The 18,415-nt window shown below is 35.7% G+C and overlaps 1 protein-coding gene across 7 annotated transcripts in view; it reads left to right on the forward strand.

Annotated features, from left to right (window-relative positions):
- Positions 1-18,415, forward strand: part of CCDC102B (coiled-coil domain containing 102B) — a 189,630-nt gene that overhangs the window by 44,176 nt on the left and 127,039 nt on the right. For all 7 annotated transcript variants that reach the window (XM_053571635.1, XM_053571641.1, XM_053571642.1 and 4 more), the window contains one exon: positions 18,002-18,118. In XM_053571635.1, coding sequence (XP_053427610.1) covers positions 18,002-18,118 — 117 coding nt within the window. The remainder of the gene's footprint in view (positions 1-18,001; positions 18,119-18,415) is intronic.

Genomic DNA, 18,415 nt, shown 5'->3' on the forward strand with positions numbered 1-18,415 from the left:
TTGTATTTATAGAGACACAGGCCTTGTGGGGTTCCTTTATGGTACTTACAACTCACAGTGAAGCCTTACTTCAAACACCTCAAAACACTTTTCTGATTTGAGGGAAATAGAAGATTGAAATTAGTAGTTACATGTAACTAAAATTCTATACCTATACCTTACTTTTTACAAAGGTATGCCATTTTGCATGTGTTAATACTGGATCCTTGATATTTATGAGAAATAGCTACATTTTAGAGGATTCGTGCAGTTTCGAGCTCAGTGTCAATGTTGAAGTGCTGTCTGTTATTGCTATCCTTATGGCTTAAAGAAATTGTTCCATAGAAGTGATGAAAAACACTGAGGCGTATTCCTAGCTCTGCCTGCAGCTGTCTCTCCTCCGATTCCTTTCCATTTCTGCTGTTTCCCGGCAGGGCCATCGTCATCTCCGATCTCATCTCTTCTTTCCAAGTCTCTTCACAACACTGTTGACTATTTCACCTCATTTTCTACTCACCAATCAAGGTGATATTTCTAGATCATTAAATTGGATCCAATTACTCCCTTGCTTGGAAGACTTCCGTGGCTTCTTTTTTACGTAGTCCAAAGAAATCTAAGTCCATCTGGCTACACCGTCACACGCTGACAGTTCAATGGATGCCCAGTGAGGACACCACTCTTTCCTACCCTAACTCTACTAATGATCAATACCCCAAATTTCAGTAAATAATACCCAAGGATGATTATTTTTGTCTCATATACCGTCCCACCTGTGTTGAGAGAGCAGCTTTCTCCTATCCCGTGACCTGCTATCTTCTAGGTCCTCAGAGGTCACCCAGGGAGATGCTGTGTATCTGAATAGAGATTAGAGGATCACATAAGAATAATTTATATGAACCAGGCGTGTACATTATTTCCACCTATAATTCACAGATGAGTGCTTTATTTGCATGGCAACACCTAATTGTCAGGAATGTTGAAAGATGTATTTATGTAACATACCAAAAGAAATATAAAATGGGTTTGGCAACCATTGAACTTGCTTCAGCTGCAAAAGCAATATATTATATAATGTAGGAATATTTACTAATACATCCTATCAATAATGCATTAATTATAACATTGCTTTTATTGTTATTGATGAATCTATTGTAAAGACTTTGGTTTATATTTGAAGAAAGCAGGCTTCTTAATGCTAAACCTCATCTAAAGATCTTGACTTAGATGCGCACAGCTGGGCTGGACTGATGCAAATTTGTTTTTCACATGGGATCTTTTCACTCTATGTCCTGAGTTCTTGGGAAAGATTATAGAATTATTCTGTCAGATAACACTTTCCCAAAGCAATGGGGGCAGAGGAAGGAGGAGAACTATTTCTGCCCAGTTTCCCCTTTGGAATTCACTTATCAGATCATCCCTTCCTCTCTCTGGGTAAGTGGCTGGAACACATGGAGGGATGCTGGAGGCTTAGGAGAGTCGCAGGCTGGGATGGTGTGAGCAGACCACGTTTCCTCCTTTCCCCTGGTACCACTGCCTGCCTGCTTTCGCTTCTACGATGCCTTTCCTCTCCTTCTGCATCATTCTCCCTTCATGCCAACCGCTAGCTACACTGGATTCACTCATCAGGTGACCCCAGGGCCCTCCTGCTCTCTCTCCAGACCATCACTCACAGCTCTTGGCCCTCCTGGCAGCCTTGACGTACCGTGTCATTTACCTCAGGTTACTCATCGCTCCACTGAAAACGAATCGGTTCTCCCCAAAGCCTATTTCCTTTCCTATTCTCCTTCAGAGCAAGGTGCAAGATTTTTAGAAAACATGGAAAGGTGTGGTTATGTTTGCTTTTTACATGCCTGGCCCGTTGAACTGGCAGCTGCATGAGAATGTAGATGATGTCTCCCTTATTCACCTCTCTCTACCCAGGGATGAACAAATGTGCTTACTAACATGTGATGAATGCTGAGAAAGGCACTGCCCCAACAATTTTCTGACTAGCTATAAATACCTTTCTTTCTGAATGGTGGCCATGGCAATAGTGTGAGGCAAGCAGTTAAGCTCCTGGATTTGTCTGTTATTAGCCAAATGGGCCCATCATGCTGCGTCCCTAAGGATTGTAGATTTTCCAGAGCACCAGAATGAACCTTCACCCTTGAACTGCTATACATCATGAAAATCTGTTCAGCTCATCCTTTGCATGACATAAATTAGTTTATCACCCCTAAGAATGGTGCAGATAAAATACCATGGTAGAATTCTGCAAATGTATAAGAAAAATGAGCCATATGGGACACTACATGGCTGATATAAGTCACTGCATGACCTTTTAAACAAATGTAATTAAGAATAATATAAGCGCTAAATTACATAAGTCACAATTAATTAAAGTACCAGTGAATAATTTATAGACATTGTCAAGGTAATAACCCTCAGAATACTTAGTGACTTACTCAACTCTAAGACTATAATGAGAATTAGGGGAAAAATACACTCTTTAGAATCCACTTTAATTGTAGAAACAAAAAGTTAAAAACAGGTTAAATGAAGCAATATTATTTAAAAACTCAAAACAGCTAATATTTAACGTCAACTAATGTTTATTTCATTTATACAAGTTAACAGTTTGAGAATAACAGTAAGAGTGATTAAAAACAAATAAAGAACTAAGTAAGTGAGTCATGTAGGTAATTACTTAACACATGGCAATGTCTCACAAGGCAGGGAACATTTGGTCTATGAAACATCTTTATTTTATATCCCAGGATATTTTCCAGAGATCCCTGGCTCAGAAATCCTTTTACAAGGATGTGCAGTTAAGATCAGTCCATAGAGAAGGATCCTCCTCTTAGTAAATGGTGCTGGTCTTTCATTTGCAGGACCAGTTTTTGTGTTGAAAGGGAGATTAAGCCCGGTCACCTGCCTTCTTTTTTTTTTCCCATGAGGATATGCCCACTTCCCCCTGATTCCCTGTCCTGGTAAAAAAGGTATACCAGGGAGTGAAAAATCAGTTTGAAAACAAATATACATTATCTCATTTTAAAACTTCTCTATTATATAAAAACATTTGGAGCAATAAATTTAAATTTTTCAGTGTTTTCAAATATATATCATATATTTTTGATCAAATGTATATCAATATATTTTTTATCTATTATCATCACTCCCTTTTCTTTTCAAATATATAATTTAAAGACAAAGAACCCAGGATCGGGACTTAATAATTTGTTGATGTTTGGATTGGACATATTTGCATATAACACTATAAAATTGATTATATGGGGAATAATGGATAAAAAAATAAATAGTGTTCTTTTTCCTTATTAGAATATCTAAATCAAATACAACATAAATCATAATACCCTTTTGTAATTTTACCAGCTTATTCTTAAGTCAGGGGATAGTTTATTTTGGTTAATGGATGGTAAGATTCGTGTGCCATAACCACAGAATCCTTGAAGAAGAATAATCACTTCCAAAAGATATGCTTATAAACTCACTAAAAATTTTTTTAATTGCCTAGACAGATAAAATCTAAAATACAAAGCAATCTCTATGTGTATAGTTCTAGTATAGTATTAGTAGATCCTGAAGTAATGTTCAGACGTTAAAAAGCATGAAAACAGCAGTGGAAATGAACCATGCATCAGTGAACAGAAATACCTTGATTTCCTTTGGGTGAGAGAACATTATGGTAAAGACATTCAGGGAATTGAAATAAAACCAACAACAAAATAAACAGCAAACCCAAACAAAACAAAACAGGGAAAAAAGCCAAAATTTCAAACAAGAAATGGGCCAGTGTGTTATGTTGTGGGCTTATTTATCCCAGTTGTATTTGCAAAAAAAAATCAACTAATCTAGAAGTATGACTGAGCACCATCTATGAAAAGTGAGGTTGCAAGGTCACTGTCATGTTAATCGTTGGTTAAGGGCTTGGTCCTATGGCAGGGAGCTATCTCCATTGGTGGTTCACAAATGGTTACAGATCAAAGTTTTTGTTCTAATCTTTCCTCCCTTGCTATTGTGCTTGACCAGTCCTTAAAAAAAAAAAAAAAAAAAAAAAATTGATCAAAGTACATACATATAGTCAAAAATGTAGGAAAAGTATCAGTTACCACATAGTCATTACTAGAACTTTTCTGGATTTTGTTACTTTCATGAGATCGGTCAGCTTTCCCAAATTTGGGTATTATGGTATTTTTTTATCCTAAATTAATATTTACTACTTTCATTCTATAGGAATATTACTTTTATTTATTCGTTCTAAATAAACATACGCTTTTATTCATTGTGCCTTTGTTCTATAATTGTAAAAATATCAGGCTCCATAAAACTTTAATTCATTCATAATTCTTCTCCCTTAGTTCACACTCCAAACCTCCCCTAGGTGGCTCAACCTCTGCCTGGACTGTTCAATCCTGCCTGCTTGTCCCCTAGGGGGAATCAACTTGAGGGTAGAAACAATTAGTGTTTAAAATCACTGCCTCAGGGTCAACTCTTAGAGGAAAAGTCATCAATAGGGACTTGCTCTTGGAGTTAATGGCATAGATAAGGATGCTCCAGGACACTGGAGGGAAAGTGGCTGAAGATTAGTTCTTCCTTTTGGTCTATTTACCATTGTTCTGACTTTTTCCCCTCACCACATTGGTGGCTTTTGCTCAGTTATTTGATTGTGGGAACGATTTGCAAGAGTCCGTGAAGCACTTACTCTCACAGATTTCAAGAATGCCATACACTAGGGGAGAATTAGGGAAGGTCTGAGCAAATGTCAAGTCAGCCAACTAGTGAAGAATCAGATAACACAGAATTCCGTGTTATCTGATGCCATGGAGAAAGCTATTTACCTAAAAAGTAAGCAGCATCAGCATCATATGTGTGACTTCAAATCACAGGTCACTAGAATATTGGCAGGGAAATAGTCTGAGAAGTATGAAATGCCTCCCTTTGCACCACATTCTCCGTGTGCATTGAGATGACAGAGTGGTGAGAGACGAGGGGTTTTGACTTCCCCTCCAAAAGGTGCACAGTAAGAGGTGACAGCTCCCCTTGTGATTCTCATAGTTTAAGAATCTCAAACAGGAGTTATCTGAGATTTACACTTGTTAGAAGGCAGAATTGCTGGAATCGGTTTGACTGAGCATAACCTTTGTTCTTTACACATTTTAACATATTTATTGAAATGCAATTCACAAAAATGACAATTCACATACAAAGCAATTCATCCACAAAGTTATGCAATTCGGTGTTTTTAAAAAATATTTAGAGTTGTGTAACTTTCTCACCATAATCAACTTTAGAATAGTTGTTAGCCTAAGAAAAAAAACCAGCACCACAGCTTTAGATTACTCTAATTTTATGCTGTAGATTTGCCTCTTCTGAGCATTTCATATAAACAGAATTTTGTAACTGGTTTCTTCCGCTTCATGTAGGTTGTCAGAGTTTCTGTCATCTGCTGCCCTAGTACTTTTATCTGTTACAATTCAATAAAGAACGTGAACATTATGCTGATTTTTTTAAGTGAAAATCTTACTTAGACATAGAGATAGTAAGAGGTGTAATTTTCTTTTTCATAAGAAAAAACTAAATTTAGGTATATGTTAGTCATGTCTGAGGCAAGAAATAAATCTTTAAAAAGTATAACTTTTTTAAGTGAAAACATTGGTTTTGGCAGAAATGTAGTGCACAGTCTCATATTTGATGAGAAGGACTGAGTTAGGGAGCAAGACACCATTTCAATTTTTAAGGCCTTGCAGAAGTTTAAGATCTTCTTTCATTGTGACCACAGTTGACACTAATTTTTTACTTGATGAAGTTAAATCACATACTTTAGCTTCAACGAAACATATTCAAACACAATTATTTGGTAGAGTAATTATTTGCAGCTTTGTGCACTATTTAATTAAGAATTAAATAACGGTAATCCTTTTAAAACTTTATCTATGGGCAAAAATCTAAAATATATTTTTCCCTCAATAATTCTGATATTCTATTAATAAAACTTCAGTTTTCTTGAAGGTTTCAGAGCTGTGAAGGGGAAGGGCATGGGAAATTACAGAAGAATAGTCTGTGACTTTCAAAAGTTTATAAGTAATAAATTAAAATGGTATCACTTTCAAAAATATATATTGAAGATGCTTCTACATGCTATTTACTTAAAATCACGATAATGGTTGATTTGTTTATATAGCTCTGATGGTCAACATATTTATTAGGGATGAAAATAAAGAACTCTTATGCGGAATGTAAGTGGGGTGTGAGTCTTTGGACCTATCTTTATCTATCCAAACTTAACGTGAACAGGTAGAGTGTTTTGAAGGCTTTTAATATATGGTATTTAGTGTTGGCTATTTGAGAAATTAATAAGCCCTTATTTCCTCTTTATGAGAAGATTGAAAAGTTTCCCATTGCACTGAGGTTGCCTCATGTATGCAGAGCAGAGTGGCTTACCTCTGTCTCCCTAGAAACATACTCCACAGTCTAAAAACTTTTATTGAGGTATGAAACAGAGATTAGAACAAAATGGCTGATCATTGTGTGTTAGGGTCAGATGTTCATTTTTTGTTTGAAGAAACAGTCCATTCTTGTTTCTGTATTTTCTTTTTAAATAATTATGAGCACATACCATGTATAAACATACATTTGCATAAATGTATATATTACCTACATTATTTTTAACTTTAAGTTAGAATTTATTTTTGTATAAACATTTTGCTTTTATTCCTGCTCTATTTATCTTATACCACCTACCAGGTCCTTTATCTCCATACACATTTATATATAAAACCATACATAGATAGCCATGTATAACTATACACTTACATACTTTCCGTATATGTGTGCATAGATCTAAGGACAAATATGTACAAACATCTATGGTGTTTTGTAACTTGCAAATACTGGATGTTATAAATGCTGTTCTGTAACTTTGTTTACTCAGTGTCATATGGACAGACCTCTAAGTCAATTGGTGCAGTGCAAGTTCACGTTTTTAATGGCTGCAGGATGTTCACAGTGCTATCTTTCCACTATTTAATTACATCCCTAATGATGAGCATTATCTCTTTTCAGTCTTTTGACCCTGTGAACAATCCTTCAATAAACATGTATCATTATACATGGCTGCTTTTACTATTAGTCTGTTATTTTTCTGTAACTCGGTTTAAGTTCTGACAAATGCTCTCATGCTAATCTACTGCAGACAATTTAATCTTCTCAGGTTTCACGTCAATCTATCTAGAATTTTCCTCCCTGTTCTTAGGAAAGCCTCTCAGTTTTGGAGAGAAAGATGTTGCCGTAGATTGGGAAACATCTAATCACTGTGTTACCCGCTACGTCTATGCCTGGTGTAACCACTGATCTACTCGCTGTCACTATAGATTAGTTTGCATTTTCTAGAATTGTATGAAAATGGAAGCACATGCTTGGTACTTTTTTTCGGTCTATCTTCTTTTACTCATCATACCTAAAGATTTATCTTTGATGTGCATATCAATATATTTTGTCCTCTGGCTGCTTTTACGACTTCTTTTCTTGGTCACCGGTTTTACGCATTTTATTTTGATGTTAGTCTGGTCTTCACGTTCTTGTGCTTGGAGTTTGGTGAAATGCTTGGATCTGTAGGTTTATATTTTTCATTAAATACGAAAATTTCTGTTCATTCCATTTTTCAGATATTTATCCTCCCTTTTTCTTTGTCAAGAACTCTGATGACCTCTAAGTATAGTACGGTAGGCGGCTTGCAGCTTCACCGTCTGCACACTGGCACCCACTGATGCCTCGCTGGAGTGAGTTATTGGAGAAGTACTGCAGGATTTTAGGAAGGGAGTTTTGATCTGTGAGATGTGTCAACACCTGGAGAGGGTCCTAAGTTTTCAAAGTTATCCCAGGCAATTGGGCCATCTGTCTTTGCTAATTGGCACCCCCTGAGGTTAGGCTCCTAACTTGCCCCAGAGAAGGTGAAGAAATAGTCACTATCTCCATGGATGTTTACATTTTAAGAAGATAACTTTCAGGTCTTTGAGAAAGATGTTTCTGGGTTATAAAGTTGGCAAGAGGCTGGGGACAACATTACTCTTTAAAGGTAATAATTTACAATCAAAAGATTTTTTTTTTTTTAAGCAAATGCTTCCAGAAAAAGAAAGTGAGGGACCTGTAGTGACAAACAAGCCTTTGTATAGTTTCTCCAAGGTCCTCTGGGTCACTGCAGTGTAAATTTTATCATCCATGTTATTTCTGTGCAAGTTTAAATTTGTTTTTCCCCTCATTATAAGTCATGCTTACCTATTTGTATGATGTATAGCTTTTGATTAGATTTCTGTCAATCATGAATTTTACCTTGTTTGAGGGCTGAATGTTTTTGTATTTCCATAATTATTCTCCCTCTTCCTTCTGAGACCCACCTCTGCTACTTGGAAACCATCCTTTGTGTCTCGAAGCTTTTCAGTCTTGTCAGCTGAGACCAGAGTCGCATTTAGCTAGGGCTGTTTTACCTGCTGAGGACTGCGTGAAAACCATTTGCATGGTGTACTTTCCCTAATGGAGGGTGATATACGAGGTTTTTACCCGGTTGTGGGGAGTAAGAATGATTGTTACTGGCCTTGTATGAATCCTGGGGGCTTTTTCTTTTAATCCTTTCTATGTTATTTCCTCACAACTAAGCACTGAGTTCCTCACAACTAAGCAGCTCACCACCGGAGTTCTCTCCTTCCCTCCACGTTCTCTCTGATGGACTCTTCCTTGCAAACTCTGTGGCCCAGTCCCCAATCCCCTCCTTGCATCACCCTCCCTAGTCAGAGGACTAAAATCTGCATGGCAATTCTCCGCCTATTTTTGCTTGTGACCCATTACTCAAGGACTGTTTGATAGCGTCTTCACAGTCATTTCTTATTATTTTGTCCTGCTGTTTCTTTGTTTCAAATTGACAGATTTGACCTCCCCCACTTCCCCTTGACTAATAGTCAGAATCACTTGGATCATATATTAGATCTTCTAAGATATGGTTTATAATCTTGTTTCCTTTTAAATATGACATTTTTTGAAAAGAAGAAATTGATTTTTATATAGAACGTATTTTATAAAGAATGTGTTTTGTGACTATTTTGGTAAATTATGATAATTTCTTTAAAGATAATGATGTTCTTTTTTATTAAAACATTTTCTTTTTTCTGAATGAGAGAACAAAATTACTTCCTTTTGTGTCACATTTTATTTTTTACATGGTTTCTAAACTGTTAATCATTTTTTCTATTACTAATTTATCAAGAGACATAGCTTAAATTTCTTGCATTTGTAATGCCTTGGAAAGTTACTTAGGATAAAATCTAGTCTATGTTCCTTCTTTTATGGAAAGTAAATTAAACTCAAGGCCTAGAAATTCTAACTCATTGAAGTGCACAGAATAGCTTTATCAGGACTGTATGTACATCTAGAAAACAAGATTCTTAATTTTTTTCCAGTAAGGAACCTTTACATCACTGTGTTCTTATTTTTATTTTGTATCAAAACATTAGAACTTTCATTGAAGCTTGTGACTAAGAATTTAAATTTATTTGTTGTGATATAGTATCCAAAGTTGTTAGAAATGAATTAACTCAAAATTTAGGGGGAAAACAACTATATTTCCAGATTAAACCAGGTCATATATTCTGTAGAGTTTTTCTGGACTATATAAATTGCTCCCTATACTGTACTATATAGTTCAATATTTTACTCTGTCCTCTGTATTTCCCCTAAAATGGGTACTGGATTAGAAAGTTTGGTTTGAGTTAAGTTTCCAGACTTTCCCCTAGATGTCAGTGTCTTTTTCCACTTGGAAGCACATGATATATGGGTGTTTCTCTCTGTGGTATTAGCAAATTGATACTTACTGCCTAGAAACACAGATTAATTAGGAGTTGCAAAACTGTGATATTCCAGTTCAGTTATATCTTCTTATTAGTTGGAATATCGAAATAAAAAAAATTCTTCTCATGTAATATTTTATTAAAAAAAGTCAGTGTGCACAAGAGATCCCCCTACCCTGTCTTTAAAACTAACTAAGAAAATAATGAATCGGGTCAACACCATTCCCCCAACATTATTCAAATTTGATGTAATTTTTTCTTTTATGTATCATTATGAAAATACAAATTTGAATTTATTGGAAATGTTGCAATCTATGACAGTAGTCTTACTGATATTCAAAAGTCACCATATCCAGAGAGCAGAAACCTCTTCCTACTGTTGCTGAGCACAGTTGGCACAGCCCTGGTGATCTTTTATAGTTTCCTTTCCTTCTGACATCCTGGGTTTTTACTACTTTAGACTTGAAATAAGCCATTTCTTCACTGGCTCAGGACCACAATCTCTGCATAAATACATGCTACATATTTAAGGTCATTACTTCTAGACTATTTCAGTGGAAAGAACCGTGAAGCTTTACATAAATATGCTGAACTCTCTCTGCCTCTCTCCTCTGCTTGCCACAGTTTCTGAAGTTATTTTTAATCTTTTACCTTCACTATTTTGGGGTTTTTAGCATTCTATTTCTTTTTACATTTGCTCAAGGCATTAACTAATGCATTAATTTGCTCTTCTTTCCCTTCTAGATACTTGGAAACAGTTTTTATTTTTATTATTTTTTTATCATTTTTATTTTATTTCTTAGGGTAGGGAAGACAAAAAGTACAAAGAGGATAATAGGAAAGGTCACTGGGAAGGAACCAGGCTATGATTTTCATGAGGATTCAGCTCAGTTAATAAATTTTAGGAGATCCTACTGCTGTCTGCTTTTTCTTTCTTCACAAAAATAAAACCTGACTTGAAGTGAAATGGTTTTTCTTTCATTTCTAAGTCTTTCCTGTGTACAATCACATGTTTCTAGTTCTTGGTTTTGTTGCCTTTATATATTTTTTCTTTTATTAACGTATAGATCAACCTGAAAAGTTTGATTCGTGTCTTTCTTTTTCTCTAGTGGGTATGTATTTCTAGAATGTTTTGTTATCTCTGTAGCATAGTTTCACTGTCTGTTATTCCTTATCCTTTGTCCTAATGATGGCATTATAAATGATTCAAGTGTGGTCCTTTCCTGTTGCTCATCATTTCATGCCTTTAATGTTTTTGTACTTAAAAAGCGACTGAATCCAGGAACATTTTTCTAGCTTCGGTGCTCTAGAGCTTATTTAAAAAGTGATTGAATCCAGAAAGATTGTTCTAGCTTCAGTGCTCTAGAGCTTATTGTTCTTAATATTTTTTATAGAATGCCCAAATGTAAGGACTTTTTTTGTTTGTTTCTTTCTTTTTTCTAAAGTACCTGGCTCTGGCCCACACCCTCCTTGTATCTGGATCATTTTTCTCTGCCTGTATTGCCGCTGTTCTCCTCAGTATGGATTCTATCCTCAGCATTCTCCCCTGTGGAAGGCATGCTTTTGAAGAAGGTTTGTTTTTTTGCTTTGTTTTTTGAGATGATGTGAGATTCAATCTTTTCTAGCTGTTCAGACTGTGCGAACTCTTCTAGCTTCATCTACCAGGTTCACACTGGCCTGAAACGCTTGCCAGGGAAAGTCTATTGCCAATATTCACCCTCCACATGTTCTCAGGTCCTATTCCTTCCCTTTAATTTTCTAAAACAGGTGCTGATAACCAGAAATTCTGGAAGTGTTAGTGGATTGTTGTAGCCTATTGTGTGTATCTTAAGTTCAAGGGAGAAATTTTCACTTGACTTTGTTGTGGGCATCTGTAGTTTTTTTGTTTTTTGTTTTTTTCCAATTTCACTGCTCTGTTCTCATGCTGAGATTTGCAGATATCATTCATATAACTGCAACCACTATAAGGCTGCCATCTTCCCACAGTTCCCTATAGGAATAGCTACGTGGTTTTTCTGCCTCAGACTCCTAACTTCCACGTATGGTCAACCTTTCATACATTAATGTGCTTAAGAAAGCACCTTGCAAGTTCTTCACTCCCATCTTACCTTCCTCCTTCTTTCCAAATGAAGGGCATACCTAACTCCTATTCCCAATATTATTTTGAAGCTTTTAATCAGAGTGAGAAATACTTGGGAATACATAAAACGTTTTTTAAAATATTGGTATTGAGAAAGAAACTAATCACAAAATCTTTGGCATTTTAGGTTATTTCTAGTTTTCCTTTTCACAAGAATTTCAGAGTAAGACCTACCATGTTGCTCAGTTTTTATATAATACAAAATAAATTTTGAGAGTATATCAATATGTAGCTTTGACATATATTTAGAAGAATATTTATGGAAACACAGTAACTTAACAAAACACCTTCCATTTATAACATGTGATCAATTACCTCAATGCCTGCAGTAATGTGAAATGAAATGAATTTGAAAATTCATATTTTGATCTATCAATATGTAATTTCACCCATAGACACACAAATTAATTGAACAAAATTTATCTATCTCATTAATAGATGCATTTCCAAGAAATGATTAGTTTGTATTTAATAATTACTTATCAAGATATGTATTATCTTGTCTGTGTTTAAACAACTTTGAACCCACAAGAATTATAAAAACAATTAAATTCCAAAGAACATTCCTAAACATTTGGAGCCTTTTAGTCATAACAAGTAAATAAAAATTTTATATACACAATTTTATTGCATATTATAGAGTAGCAATATTTTCAAGTATAAGCATATTACATGATAATAGTTGATCATCTGGAGGCAACAGAATAGAAACAAACATTTAAAAAATAAAAGTACAATATAAGTTTTAAAAATAAATAATAGTGAATGTCAAATTTCTAACATTGTTAGCTATCATTGCTCACAGTAAAGTGTGATAGAACCATTTTATTTAAAATGTCAATATTTGACATTTACTAGAAATCTCATTTTGAATCTCAATAAATAGGCTATTTCATGACAAACTTTACAGATGTGAAGCAAGAAAGCAAAGGAGTTTAAAGACCTCTGAGCTGAGTTAGTTAGTGTCCTTACTTAGATTCGAAGGATACAATAAAAGTTTCATTTATCAAACCTAAACACTCTTTAGTGTTCTCCCTAATATTTTTTAAGGTTAAGGGACAGAATGAGGTCAAATCTACTTTAAAGTATTTTTGCCAAAGTTTTAAAAGCAATGGTCTACATCATGCTATGTTTATCTGTGACTTCTCTGTCCAGTTAGAAGGTTCTTTTCACTTATAATTAATGCAAAGTTTTAAATGGTAACCTTACTGGTAAATATCCCTGGGCCTACTGCATCTGAGTGTCTCTCTCTTTGGGCACATTTCCTCTTTGCCTTCCTCGCCTTCCATAAGAATGCAATGTTGCTTCCAGAACCTGTTAGTCTTTTACCCTGAACTAACTGATGATAATCAATACTTATACCAAAAGCCAAATTAAAAATGTGTGCACCACTGTGAAGGCGATGGGGGAGGACCATTGAAATGCATTGCCCAGGGTCAATTTGATGACAGCTTCAAAATATGACTTGAAATTAAGTGTGAAGGACAGATTTGGGTTTGGGAAGTGAGAGGAAGGAAGGTTTCTTCCTCACCATGAGTCTTCCGTGGTGATCCAGGAGGAGATAATTGGGTGTCCTAAGCTTGGTTAGGGAGGAACGATATGGACAGTTAGGACATATGCAGGTGAAACAAACAGCAATGTCTGGGGATTAAGGGCGTGTTGCTCGTGAGTGGAGATGCAGGGCAGGTCACAGAGAAGGAAACCGTTCAGATTTCTGACAGAATCAGTCGGGCACCATTCACCAACAGGACACATCAGCAAGAGGAAAACCTTGAGGGGAAAACACTACAGATTCCATTCTGAATATGAAAAGAGATTTCAACAATGAGCAGAGAGGTGGTGGCTGAGGCCAGGGGTGTAAAGGGGATGGCCCTGGGTTGGGGCAGGGTAGACAGAGACAGGGAGACTGCACAGAAATCCGAGTAGGAAGGGAACAGGACAAACTTTGCATAAGTCCAAGAAAGAGTTTCTTTTAATAAAGACATTGTCTACTATGTAGAAATCTAAGGATCCAAGCAGGGGCAGAGCTGGATTTTGTGTGTTGGAAAACCTAGGGAATGGTTGCAGAAGCCAGGAGAGGAGTGAAGAAAAAGAGATATGTAAAAAAGGCGCATGCAGTGACTCTTACAAGGCACCTGATGGTAACAGGAAACAAAGGGCTGGAACAGAAGCTCCAAGGCAGGGGAGAAAACCTATCTTCTGTGCTTGATCTCCCATACTCCTTCCTCACCAACCTAAATGGAAATCAGTAATGGATGAAAAGGCAAGAAAACTTGAAGATAGAGGAGGGAGCAGTTCTTAGAATGAGTTTGCCAAGTATCCCAGAAGTATGAAATCCTGCACACAAGTGGAATGATTAGATTTTGACTCCAGGGAGAGATTTTTACATTATTTAACCAAAGGGAAAAAGGAAAGACTTGTACAGATGTATGCAAACTTGTTTATTTTATTATTGGGAACTGGAAAACAGTCCTTACTATGCAAAGCTTTTGTTTCTCTGTGAAGGAAGCTGTATGATCATTTATTGAGAGTTATGGACGAACAGGTGAGTTCGGTATTGAGAGAAGATTAAATTAGACTGCATTGGTAATAATATAGACATCGACACATTTCCACAGAGAACAGAACTTTGGTGTCAGCATTAACTGCTTAATCTCTTTAGATCATTTTAAGGATGAAAGGGGAGACAAAATGAAGATAACAGGATATATTAGATTATATATTTGTGCCCTTTGGTAGTTATTATTTGTCCTGCCACATCTGAAAAAATAAGAAAATATTTTTTATTTACATGTTACACAGTATCTTTGTTTCTTAGACAGCCTCATCAGATTTGTCATTCCATGCTGATCTGAATGTGGAATGCATATTTACATATAATGTTGATCATTTCCCAGAAGCAAAGTATGGCAGATTATTTCTGAAGTAAAGGGTAATGGCAAGTTGCCTGGTTTGACTTTTCATAAACGCTGCAGTATGAAAAGAGGATTTTTAAACAATAGTTTTGAAATTATATCATGGTGCTACCTTAGGAAAAAAGCCTTACAAGAGAATATATGAAATAATATTAAATAATAGTACCTGAACTTGGAAATGCTTTCTAATGCTGACTCATTCACTTCTTCAGGCACCTTCTATTTCTGTCACTTTCAACACAATTAAAGTGATAGATCATTTGTGGATGACATTCATAATTTTGCTAAATTAATCATCTTTAGCATCTGTAAAGCCACTCACTGCTTTCAACTTTTCAGACACTAAATAGATTTTAGTTACAACTCCATTAATCTAAACTGAACGTTTAAAATGCAAGTGGCAAAATTAAGGTTATTCTGATTTTGAATATAAAAGTCCACAGCATACTTTAAAAAGGGTCAAAGTAACTGAGTTTTTTTTTTTTTAAGAACAAAGCATAGTTGTTTCCTTTATCTGTTAGTTTATTTTCCCAGCTATATTATTTCAATTGTTTTAGCTATACAATATTTCATTTATTATGTATAATAATTACTTTTTTTTCTCTTAGATACATAGAGTTTACCATAAACAGTGAAAGACCAGGGGGGCTGGAGTAGAATCAGGGCCATTAACAAGTGAATAATAAAGGTTTTGACTTACAAACCGAATGCCTTGGGATGCAACTGAAGGGATTTGAGGTGAGGGGTTACATGGTCGGAACTGCTTTGTAAAATGCTTTTCTGGATGCTCTTTTGAGACGAGCATTTGGGGCCACACGTAGACCTGAAGGTAATAGAAGCTATCAAGATAACCCGGGCGAGAAATCATGGCGGGTTTCAATTAGGATAATAGTGGTACAAGTGCAGCGTAGCAGCTGGATTTACTACGTATTGTAGAGGGCGGGCTACATTCATTGCTTTCAGTTTATATGTGTCATATGAGAGAAATAAAGAAGTTAACATACCTGATCTTGGGGGGAAGGATGGAGTTCACAGTGGCTGAGATGACAGAGATTCGTGAAGAAACAGGTTTGTGGGAGAAGGTCTGAATTTGGCTTTCGGGCGTGCTGCATTTGGGATGCTCGCAAAGTGTAAGTAGGAAGCTGGGCCTGCGCACGTGACGTTCAGGAGAGACGCGGGAGCTGGAGGCGGAGCTTAGAGCTTGTCAGCGTTTTGATTGGTGCACAGTGCGGGGAGCGCGTGTGAGCTGCGTTCGGAGGGCGGGGACGCACAGAGAGGCGGGCGCAGAGGGAGCGTCAGAGCAGCCGACGGCCGCGTCTTCCAACTTTCTAGCTAATTTTTCTAAAACCAATTTTTAAAAATGTTCTAGAAGACCATCCTTTAATATTCTTAAAAGTTTTGAAATTGCTCTGTCCGTACTTTGTGAGTGCAATACATTTTCATTTTTTCCCCTGAAGATAGTAATTATGGTAGTTTTTTCCTTACTGTTTTCTGTCATATCTCACATGACACCCTTTTTACCCGCATTTTTCCCTTTCCTCTTCCAGACATTCTGTGTGTTAACCTCGACCTGCACCAGCCCTCTTTTTTTTTTGTTTTGATTTATTCTTTTCAGGCTCTTGTATTGCTCCTATATCCAGAGATCCCTGATTTTTTCACTCACAGTTATGAATGAAAACAATATTATTTTAGGTGAGTGTGGTGTATTTTTTTTGTTTGTTTTATTGCCTCCTTTCAGGTAGTATGGCTCATTGAAAGTTCTGTTGACAGAGAGTTTATGCAGTGATTTATCCCAACTTTTCCAGTTAATTTTTGTAAAATAATTTTTTTTAATTTTCTAAAATATCAGCCTTTAATATTCTTTAAAATTTTGAAATTGAACTACCTTTAATTTGATTTTTATCTCCCGTGTTGCCATCACTGAGCACGGGGTCCCTCTAATTAGCTGAGAAATCAGCTACTCCTGCTGTGCTCCTGCTGTGCGTGTGGGTGGGTGTGACATTTTCTGTATGTTTCCTCTATCACCCTTCAGCTTATTGCCTTTCAGAAAATTATTTCAATGGCCTTTAGTTTTATAATTTTAGATGCAATATTGGTTTACCACTCAGGTATTTATTTGGTAAGAACGTTCTTAAAATTAGCTTTACAAATATGATCCTACTTCTCTGTATGGTAAGAATAATGATGATCATACCTAACACCCACAATTACTGCTAGCATTAACTAAGGCAATATATATCTAGTTCAGTTCCTGAAGACTGGTACGTGCTTAATATTACCGTACATAATAACAATGTTTTGAGTATATTATTTTTATATTTAAATAGGTGGCATAATAAAAAGTAAGTTATGTTCTAATTTGTAGCAGGATTATATACAGAATATATCATATGAATGATTGCATCATTTACTTACCTAGTTTAGAAAAAATATAAGATATGAAAACAATACATATTTGCACTACGTATTTTATGTGTGTATCAAATTTCATGTTTCTGATGAAAATTTCTAATTGTAAGCAGAGCTATAGGGAAATAATCATTCTTTAAATTTATGGAATTTTTCTGACCTTCCCACATTTTTGTTCAGTGTTTTCTATGGCAGTTTATTGGCAAATTTATAGCTATTCTACATGTATTTCACCAGCCCGAGTATTACATATGGACTTTTTTCTGTTATTCAAGTTTGGCTTCATTATAATCAATACAGTATACTTCACAGAAAATAGACATAAGCAGGATTACAAGAGTACTAATATTCAAGACTAAAAGATCAAGGTTAATTGGAATAGTTCAAAGACCAGCTGGTTACTTGTTCAGGAGTCTGTGGAGTTGCTCATTTTTCTATTACTGATTTGGAATTTATAGAGATTTTTAAATTTTCTTTTCTTACAGGTTAGGATGTTTTCAACTATGAATATAAGAATAAATGGTTCAAAAAAAAGAATAAATGGTTCAACCATAATAACTACTATTTCAACAGCAAAATCTGCCAGAATCCACATAGAAGAACAAAAATAAATAAGTAAATAAATAAATAAAACCTGCAGCAAAGTGGAAGATTAATGTAATTTGTCCTGAAGCGAGCCTCTGTAATATCACGTGATGACAGATTTAACTTTCTTTATTCAGGCTGACATCCTTCACAGTCAACAGGAAAATGAAATGGAAGACATATCAGGAGATATAAAGGAGGAATCCAAATCTCAAAACAGCAAGGACAGAGTGATCTATGAATTAAGAACAGAGGTAAGATATTGGATAGAGGGTCGTACCTACTAGAATGCACCTGTCGTTATCAAATGACACTACATTAATGTGTAGACCTGACGTGTTTTTGAAGCAGGAAGGTGGATGCTGCTGCTAATGTAGATTTCAAATGCTGAGAAATGATACTGGTTCACAACTAGATCTAAATTCATTTGAATATTAAAATGGCAACAATATTTAACTATTTACTACTAGTAAATAGCACATGCTAGTCTTACTCTGAGAAAATATTTATAAAAAGTTCATCCAGCTTCTGGATGGTATATGCTAATTTAT

This window comes from Nycticebus coucang, chromosome 19 (genome assembly GCF_027406575.1).
Source record: "Nycticebus coucang isolate mNycCou1 chromosome 19, mNycCou1.pri, whole genome shotgun sequence".
NCBI classification, from domain to species: Eukaryota; Metazoa; Chordata; class Mammalia; order Primates; family Lorisidae; genus Nycticebus; species Nycticebus coucang.